General features: G+C 35.7%; 1 protein-coding gene across 1 annotated transcript; it reads right to left on the bottom strand.

Annotated features, from left to right (window-relative positions):
- Positions 1–3,326: 3,326 nt before the first annotated feature.
- Positions 3,327–4,256, bottom strand: LOC136175455 (olfactory receptor 4A47-like). Its single transcript, XM_065945745.1, has one exon. The coding sequence runs from the start codon at positions 4,254–4,256 to the stop codon at positions 3,327–3,329; it is 930 nt and encodes a 309-aa protein (XP_065801817.1).
- Positions 4,257–9,960: the final 5,704 nt, after the last annotated feature.

The following is a 9,960-nucleotide window of genomic DNA, read 5'->3' on the forward strand; positions in this document are numbered from 1 at the left end:
AGTGTCAGGTAGCATTTTAGGTGTCATATTCAAATAACAGCAGCTATCTACAAGGGATTAGAAACACAGGCAGGAACTGCAAGTTCAACCCAGTGTTACAATAGGTGGCTTGTTAACTGAAGACACCAATTCTTATCTGGATAACAGTTTTTTTATACTCTAAATGTATAAATTCTTCTTAATCTTTTCAATGGGAATCTTAATGAAAATAATAATTTTGAACATATTTTAAATTTATTTTAACAATTTTAAACTAACTTTAATTCAAACAGTTTTATCTTATCTATACTTAATTTATTATTTAAGTTCTAATAATTTTGAAATAGAAATATACAGGCTTAGGCAAAATTCTGAGAAATAATACTAATAAGGGACTGGTAGATTCATCACACATCAAAATATCTTAGATAACATAGCAATTATATGCCAATGTGTACATGAAAAAAAGAGATCAGTGAAAAAGATTATAGTTTTGAATTGGACCCAAATACATTGGGAGTTCAAAATACAATAGTGATAATTTCAAATCAATGGCAAAAAAAAAATGTGAATATTTTTTTAAATTCTAAAATTTACAGAACAAATAAAATCAACTCCTATTTAAACTCCCAAATAAATTCAAGATGAATCAAATATTATAAGATATGAGATATGAAAAATGCTTGAAAAATTAAATGCAAAAAAAATTGAAGAACTTTTGGCACAAATGAAATGAGAAAATTCTTCCTAAGCAAAATATAATTTTTTTTAATTTAATATAAACTACAAAAAATTTATATGCAAAAATAATTCTACATAGGATAAAAAGTTAAAAACATATAGCCAGAAAACATTAACTATATATACAATGTAAAGAGATCATTTCTTTTGCTTAAAATTCTCTCATAAAAATAAAAAACTGAGTGAATCAGATTAAAGACATATATATAAAATCCACAAATAAAGTGAAAATGAAGTTGCTCAGTCGTGTCCGACTCTTTGCAACCCCGTGGACTGTAGCCCACCAGGCCCCTCTGTCCGTGGGATTCTCCAGCCAAGAATACTGGAATGGGTTGCCATTTCCTTCTCCACAAATAAATACAAATCAAATTAAACACGTAGGAAGATGCTCAAACTCAATTATGTCAAAAGGTTTACAGTTAAAGTAAAAAATAACTTTAATCAGATGTGATAAATGTATTTATCAGGTACTGGTCATTGAGAATGTGGTCAAAAAAATTCACATGGACTATGGACAGGCCAGTAGTTGTTAGTGGGGCTTTCTCCATGACTCAGTGAGTAAAGGAGATACAGGAGATGTAGGTTCGATTCCTAAGTCAAGAAGATCCCCTGGAGGAGGAAATGGCAACCCATTCCAGTATTCTTGCCTGAAAAATCCCAAGAACAGAGAAGCCTGGCAGGCTACAGCCCATGGAGTCACAAAGATAGGACACAGCTGAGCAGCTAAGCACAGACACAGTAGCTGTTAGTACGACCTCAAGGGCAACAGTTTGGAGTGAAGTAAGTCCGAAAGGGAGAAGCAAATATAGTATGTTAACGTGTCTGTATGGGATCTAGTAAAATGGTGTTGATGAACCTATTTGCAGGAAAGAACTGGAGACGCAGAAATAGAGACGGGACTCGTGGACGCAGCAGGGGGAGGAAAGAGTGGGGAAAACAGAGACAGTAGCATCGACATATACCCACTAGCTGGTGTAAAACAGGTGACTGAGAAGTTGCTATATAGCCCAGGAGCCCAACTTGGCAGTCTGTGGCCTGCAGGGGTGGAGTCGGGGAGGAGAGGAGGCTGAGGATGGAGGCGGTGCTGGTTCAGTCACTCAGTCGTGTCCGACTCTTGCGGCCCCATGGTCTGTAGCCGGCAGGCTCCTCTGTCCATGGGGCTCTCCAGGCAAGAATTCTGGAGTGGGTTGCCAGTTCCTTCTCAGGGGATCTTCCCAACCCAGGAATCAAACCCGGGTCTCTGGCATTGCAGGCAAATTCTTCACTGACTGAGCTAAAAGGCTCAGTATAATTACGTATAACTATGTATAATTATGACTGGTTTGGGCTGTTGTATGGCAGAAACCAAAACAACATTATACAGCATTTTCTTCCAATTAAAAATTAATTTTTAAACAGAGAATGATAGTTCGGCAAAAATATCAATATCCGCATTTTAAATGCATATACTACTTGACCATTGAATCAAATGTAATATCAGCAATTCTACACCTAGGAACTTATATTTGCACATATTCAAAAACATACACTTATTGGAAATATAACTGTCATAGAAAAGTTTGGGAATCTCATGAAAGAAATAAACAGATTAATTTTGATATAAATTTATGAAGAGTGTTTTGCAAAATGAGAAAATTTACAAAATATATATGGGATGGTATGGAAATATCTTTAAGATATTGCATAGTAAATGCAAGTGATACATATATAGAAAGAAACAAATACATACACATATAGAAAATACACCTGAATCTGCAAAGATTATTACTAGATGAAAATTAAGAAACAAATGTAGCGTCAACCTCTGAGAATGAGGACTGGAAGAAGCTAAGAGAAAAATAGAAAATTCATTTTACATTTCACCTCGTATTGTTTGAATTTCCTTGTGGCTCAGATGGTAAAGAAACCGCCTGCAATGTGGGAGACCCAGGTCCCATCCCTGGGTTGGGAAGATCCCCTGGAAAAGGGAATGACAATTCACTCCAGTATTCTTGCCTATAGAATTCAATGGACAGAAGAGCCTGGTGGACTAGAGTCCATGGGGTTGCAAACAGTCAGACTATACTGAGCAACTACACTTTCGTAGCATTCAGTTTTCACTTATACTATTTATTATTATCTATTTTACTTCATTTTCTTTGTAAACACTAAAAGTGTAAAAGTAAAAGTGTTGTATAATGCAAATGAAATACAGTAAAGGCAAGCCATATATAATTATGTATTTTAAGCTCTATAAGTAAAAATGTTAACTTAAAAGACAAGATACTAAATAAAAATTACACTGTCTCTGAAAAAGAATAAAAAATATAAATTCATAAGTTGGTGAAAAATCAGTATAACTATATAACAATTAACTCACTAATTCATTACATATTAATTTCTTGCTATATAGGCATTACACCATCTAGGTACACTGATAAACAAAATAATTAATTCTAGTAGCTAGGTTAACTGTTATTATACCCTGGTTGTATAATTGTAATCTTAATTATAATTACCATAAACTCTTTGAAGAAAGAGAAATCAAAACAATTTTAAAATGACTTCTGCGTTCTAAGAAAATGAAACTTGATGTCAAATGACTCCCTTCATGATGGATGATACATTTATTTAATATGGGATATGATGTTTCTTTTCCAGAGCTTCCTCATAGCATAAGTTAACTCGGAATTTCTTAGACTGTAGATTAGTGGGTTCAGCATGGGGGTCATATCTGTATAGAACACGCTCAATGATTTATCAATGTAGAAGGTCTTAGCAGGTCTCACATATATGAAAATGCAGGGAACAAAAAAGCAGACAACCACAGTGATGTGGGAGCCACAGGTCTGGAGGGCTTTCCGCCTCCCTTCCTGACTCAGGTTCTTCAGAGAGTGCAGGATGACTCCGTAGGAGACGAGTAAGAGCAGAAACACAGCAGTGCAGATCAGTCCTCCATTGGCCAACACTAAGACACCAACGATATAGGTGTCAGTACAGACGAGTTTCAACAAGGGGTACATGTCACACATAAAGTGATCAATGACATTGGGACCACAGAAAGGGAGCCCATAAATAGTACTAAGTTGAATGACTGAGTGCAAGAAACCTCCAACCCAGGACACCACCAGCAGTAAAACACACACCCTCTGCCTCATGATCACCAGATAATGCAAGGGCTTACAGATGGCCACATAGCGGTCATAGGCCATCACCAGCAGAAGGAAGACCCCGGATCCAGAAAAAAGGTGCTCTGTAAACAACTGAGTCATACAAGATTTAAAGGTTATGGTTTTTTCTCCAAAGAACAAATCTGAGATCAATCTGGGGGTGATAGAAGAGGAATAAGCAATATCCATAAATGATAAGCAAGCAAGAAAAAAGTACATTGGTGTGTTCAGGGTCTTACTGACAGTTATAGTGACTATAATTAGAAAATTGCCCACCACAGTCAAAATGTAGACAAACAGGAACATAAACAAAAGTACTTTCCCCTCCTTTGGATTCTGTGTGAGTCCCAGAAGAACAAAGTAGGTTACATTGTTTCTTGATTCCATCTAATCTGAACAGGAGCTGACTTCATATAGTAGAAGAAATTTACCTACAAAACAGGGAGGGAAAGTTAAAAGGGGAAAATACTCAAATGTATGAGAATTGTTTTTTTTCCATTTGTTGGAAGAATGAGTATAGAACAGCTATTTGTGTCCAATGCATCATGGACATTTTTATTATCAAGTTGAAGAAGGCAGAGTTTGTTTCCCTTGGTGCTATAACACATAACGAGAAATCAACCAACTCCAGACCCATGCTATTAGTGCCATTAAATGAATATTTAGTGCTGAGTCATAGTATAGGAGTATATCAAATAAGTATGACAGAAGACTTTCCAGAGGAAGCAAAGCTTCAGCTGAGTGTAAAAAAGAATTGAATGAATAAAAATATAAGAAAGAAAAATCCAAAAAGTCCAATATTTATAAAGCCACAAAAGTCTAATACTTGAGGCCCACTTGAGGTAATTTACATAATCAATGTGGGTAGATCAAACTGAATGGAAGTTCCCTGTCCTGAACTGTCTCAGACCTCACTGACATTTCCTAGGTTTTTAGATGGATATTTCCCTTTTCCTAACAATTAAATGCTACAGCAGTAATTTTATGTCCCCAGTCCCTACCTTTCCTCTTAATTTGCAAACTTGGATATGCAACATCTCTAATTTTGACATCCAAGTGAATGGCAATTTGGTATTTAAAAAGTTTTTAATTGTCCATAATAAACATAAGCATTTTCCATACAAAACTTAAAGAGGTGTTCCCTATTTATCTCATTAAATGCTGTCTTTTCCCATGTTATTTTTAGGACAAAAAATTGCTGTACTCTTCATTCATTTGTTACTCTCATAAAACTTTATTAAATCCTATTCACCCTACTATGAAAATATATCGCAAATTTGATCACTCTCTACTTCTTAATTTCTTCCTGGTCCACTGCAATAGGCTCCTATCAAGTCTCTCCATGTTTATTCCAGCCTCCAAGAATCAGTTCTCCTGAAGCAGCCCAAATATCATCACTCTACAGCTCGAAAATCCTAGAGTATATTCTAATCATACACTCATAGTTTACTGTTTAATATTGACAGTAACAAGAACTGTAATCATCACTTTATAATTGAAGAAACTAATGCTAGAAGATCTCATCCATTTTCCCAAAATCATACATTTCTAAGGGACATACCACGAACTGAATCTAAGTTTGATTGATTTCAAAGTAATTACATTTCATACATAATAAAGACAGTCCCTAATTATGAGCCTGGTTCCCACTATTTACTGCTAATCTTACCTTGTCAAGGCTTGTTCAGAATCTAAGGGTGACTTTAAGTTACACATAAACACTTGAAATTATTTTTCATCCAATTTGACAACAGAGGACAAAAGGCCACCTTACTACTTGAGGATGTATTTTATTTCATTTGACTATCTGCCCATTTCCTCCACAGAGTCTTCTGATTATTCAGAGGCACATTTTTATGTGCTATGTTGATTTTTCCAAAGGAATTCCATGGTGCACACCTAGAAAAACAAAAGTTTACACATTAGGAAATTTATCAAAATGACCAGCAAATCTTACATATACATAGAATAAATCAACTAGTTATTTGGCAGGGAAGTTTTTCACAAGTAACGTCTTTCCTACTAACTTCAACAAGAAAAATAGCATTTGACTATTTAGCCCTTTTCATTCTGTCATATTAACATGACCAGACTCGTTGACTGAGATTTTGAAAGACGTTCTCATATATATATATATATATATATATATATATATATATATATATATATATATAGAGAGAGAGAGAGAGAGAGAGAGAGAGAGAGAGAGAGTCATGCTTTAAGTCTATAAAAGGACCACCTGAAAAATTGACTCCAGTTACTAAGTGGATAACATCTTCTTCCTGTTGGGGGGAAGATCACAGGATATTTCACCCCTTTCAGCCACAATTATCATTGAGCCTTAGAATTGGAATGTGTCCAAGATTGATTCTCGTTTAATTAATTCACTGGGATTTCACCCAGAGTTTTAAAAATAAAAATCTATATGTAAATATATTAATAGGCAAAGTCACATAAATAATATCAGAAAGGTGCAATACCCAAAACAAGGCAGCTTTAGAATCTTTATGAGGCTAAAGTCAATCAAAAATAATCAAAAATTTTGTCCCAGTGCACTTATTTGTTATTTCTTTCCCCACCTGCCATCACAAGATTTTCTTTCCTTTTGTTTAGTACTCAATTTGATCACCTTAATTTGGTTAGATATATGAACATTATATCAAAAAGCACAATTAAATGTATTAAAATTTTAGATATAATAGCTAATTATTTTCCAATTATTATCATTTTTTTAAAAGTCAAGGCACCTCTGTCATATCAGTAACTGCCTAATGAGTGAGGACACAGAGATTAATGAAAGCTGGGGGAAAATCATGTAAAAGGTTTTTTCCTGCATGGATCTTCTTTCTTAGTCAGACGATAAAGAATGAGACAACAAAGTAGCTTCAGTCTTATTCACTGCTTATAAGAAATAGAATACTGTGACAAAGGATAAGAGGTAGAGTTCTACTGTGGAAAATGTAGAGATGACCTTTCTTCAAAGGTGATGTTTAAGCTGAAATTGAAAGGATAGCAAGTGGCTACCATCAGAGGCACTGTTACAGAAACTAAAACTAAATAAAATTAATGAATAAAACTATCTCACTTCAGAGAAAATAGGAGCTATACTTAGAAAATGCTAAAATTTTCACAGGAATTTTTATGGCAGTACTATGTTAAGAAGGACCAGAGAATATATGCCCTCTTGTATTATTCCAAATTTTAATGGAAAAGCTTTCAACCTTTCATGTAGAAGAAGGTATTAGCTGTGGATCTGTCCTATATGGATTTTATTATGTCAAGGTACTATTTCCAACTTGTTGAGAGATTTCAATGAAATGAAAATTGAATTTCTATCGGATCATGGACAACCCAAGGAGATTTTAAGAAAATAATTTCACTTACAAAAGTATCAAAAAAAAAGAATAAAATAAAGTCTTACACTCTGAAATCTGCAAAATTTTGCTGAGAGATATATAGAACACACACACACATATACGAGAAGACATTTATAAGCTGGACTATTCAACAGTTCAGTTCAGTTGCTCAGTCGTGTCCGAGTCTTTGCGACCCCATGAACCACAGCATGTCAGGCCACCCTATCCATCACCAACTGCTGGAGTCTACACAAACCCATGTCCATTGCATTGGTGATGCCATCCGACCACCTCATCCTCTGCCTGCCCTTCTCCTCCTGTCTTCAATCTTTCCCAGCATCAGGGTCTTCTCAAATGAGTCAGTTCTTCACATCAGGTGGCCAAAGTATTGGAGTTTCAGCTTCAAATCAGTCCTTTCAATGAACACCCAGGACTGATCTCCTTCAGGATGGACTGGTTGGATCTCCTTGCAGTCCAAGGGACTCTTGAGAGTCTTCTCCAACACCACAGTTCAAAGGCATCAATTCTTCGGTGCTCAGCTTTCTTTATAGTCCAATGTTCACATCCATACATGACCACTGGAAAAACCATAGCTTTGACTACACAGACCTTTGTGGACAAAGTAATGTCTCTGCTTTTTAATGTGCTGTCTAGTTTGGTCATAACTTTCCTTCCAAGGAGTAAGCGTCTTTTAATTTCATGGCTGCAATCACCATCTGCAGTGATTTTGGAGCCCTCAAAAATAAAGTCAGCCACTATTTCCACTGTTTTCCCATCTATTTGCCATAAAGTGATGGGACCGGATGCCATGATCTTAGTTTTCTTCTTCACTTTCAGCCATAAGCGTGGTGTCATCTGCATATCTGAGGTTATTGATATTTCTCCTGGCAATCTTGATTCCAGCTTGTGCTTCATCCAGTCCAGTGTTTCTCATGATGTACTCTGCATATAAATTAAGCAAGCAGGGTGACAATATACAGCCTTGACATACTCTTTTTCCTATTTGGAACCAGTCTGTTGTTCCATATCCGGTTCTAACTGTTGCTTCCTGACCTGCTTACAGGTTTCTCAAGAGGTAGGTCAGGTGGTCTGGTATTCCCATCTCTTTAGAATTTTCCACAGTTTATTGTGATCCACACAGTCGAAGGCCTTGGCATAGTCAATTAAGCAGAAATAGATGGTTTTCTGAAACGCTCTTGCTTTTTCGATGATCTGGTGGATGTTGGCAATTTAATCTCTGGTTCCTCTGCTTTTTCTAAAATCAGCTTGAACATCTGGAAGTTCACAGTTCACATATTGCTAAAGCCTGGCTTGGAGTATTTTGAGCATTACTTAATAATAGTTCATGATTCAGTGCAATTCCTATCATAGCCACAAAATCATTTTTTGCAGAAACAGAAAAATCCATGCTAAAATTCATATGGAATCTCAAGGACTCCAAATTGTCAAATCAATCTAGAAAAGAAGAAGGTTGGGAGTCTCATACCTCCTGATTATAAAATATACTGTCAAATCTATGGTAGTCATAGCCCCAATAAAGGTGGACGTCCAGTAAAGATGGATGATGGACTAATGGGGTAAAACAGATAGTCTAGAAATAAATCTTCCTATATGTGTTTAGGTAATTTTCAACAAGGGTCCCAAGCATTTTATGGGGAAAAGAAATGATAATAAGTGATTAAAAGGCAATCACCAAAAAACAAAAATGTTATGATTCCACTTATATGAGGCACTTAGTCAAATTCACAGGCAGGAAATAGAATGGTGGTTTCCCTGCCCAGGGCTCCGGGAGCGAAAGTGGAGAATTTTGTTTAATGGCTGTGGATTTCAGTTTGCAAAGTTGAAAAAGTTTTGGCGATGGATGGTGGCAATGTTTGCATAACAATGTGAATTAACTTAGTGCTACTTTAAAATGGCCAAATTGTAAATTTTGTTATGCATATTTTACCACAATTTTTAAAGTAAACGTAAGAACTAAGGTGACCTCATTAACTGGTGTATGATGTGAACATAGACTATAGCACAATAGCCCAAAGTATGTGCAAAGATCGTTGGCTTCAAATAAACCAAGGTCATCTTTCTAATAGGTAAATGTGTCAATCAATAGCAAAACTGCTAAATTAAAATCTCTATTTTTAATATTCATTTTGTACTGGAATAGAGTTGATTAACAAGGTGTTAGCTCAGGTATGCAGCAAGGTGAATCAGGTATACGTATACATGCATCCATCCTTTTTCAAAGTCGTTTCCCACTTAGGTTACTACAGGATGTTGAGCAGAGCTTCCTATGCTATGCACTAGGTCCTTGTTGGATATCAGTTTTAAACATAGTAGTCTGCATATGCTAATTCCAAAGTTTTCTCTAATCAATTCAACAAATATTGAGTACCTTCTGTGGACCAGGCATTGTTTAAGTTCTCAGGATGAATCAATAAAGAAAGTAGACCAAAAAAAGAAGAAGAAGAAAGAAAGAAGGAGAAAGAAGGAACAAAAACCCAAACTTTATTTTGGATTTTCTAACTCAGATTTTAGAAGCAAGTTGGCAAACACTTTTGAAGGATTTTGTGCTCCTCTGGACTACTTCAGACTGTCTGATTTTGCAGAGAAAAGATAAGATTTTACAATAGGAAACTTCCTTGCCTACAAAGCAATGAGAATTTGCACTACAGATTAGACTTAAACTCCACCTTGCAAACAGAGGTACCAAAGTCACTGATGAAACTCTGACTGGGATG

The sequence above is a fragment of the Muntiacus reevesi genome, chromosome 9, assembly GCF_963930625.1.
Source record: "Muntiacus reevesi chromosome 9, mMunRee1.1, whole genome shotgun sequence".
NCBI lineage: Eukaryota > Metazoa > Chordata > Mammalia > Artiodactyla > Cervidae > Muntiacus > Muntiacus reevesi.

Excerpts from the sequence above, each read along its gene's own strand:
- LOC136175455 (XM_065945745.1), bottom strand. The coding sequence starts at position 4,256 with ATGGAATCAAGAAACAATGTAACCTACTTTGTTCTTCTGGGACTCACA.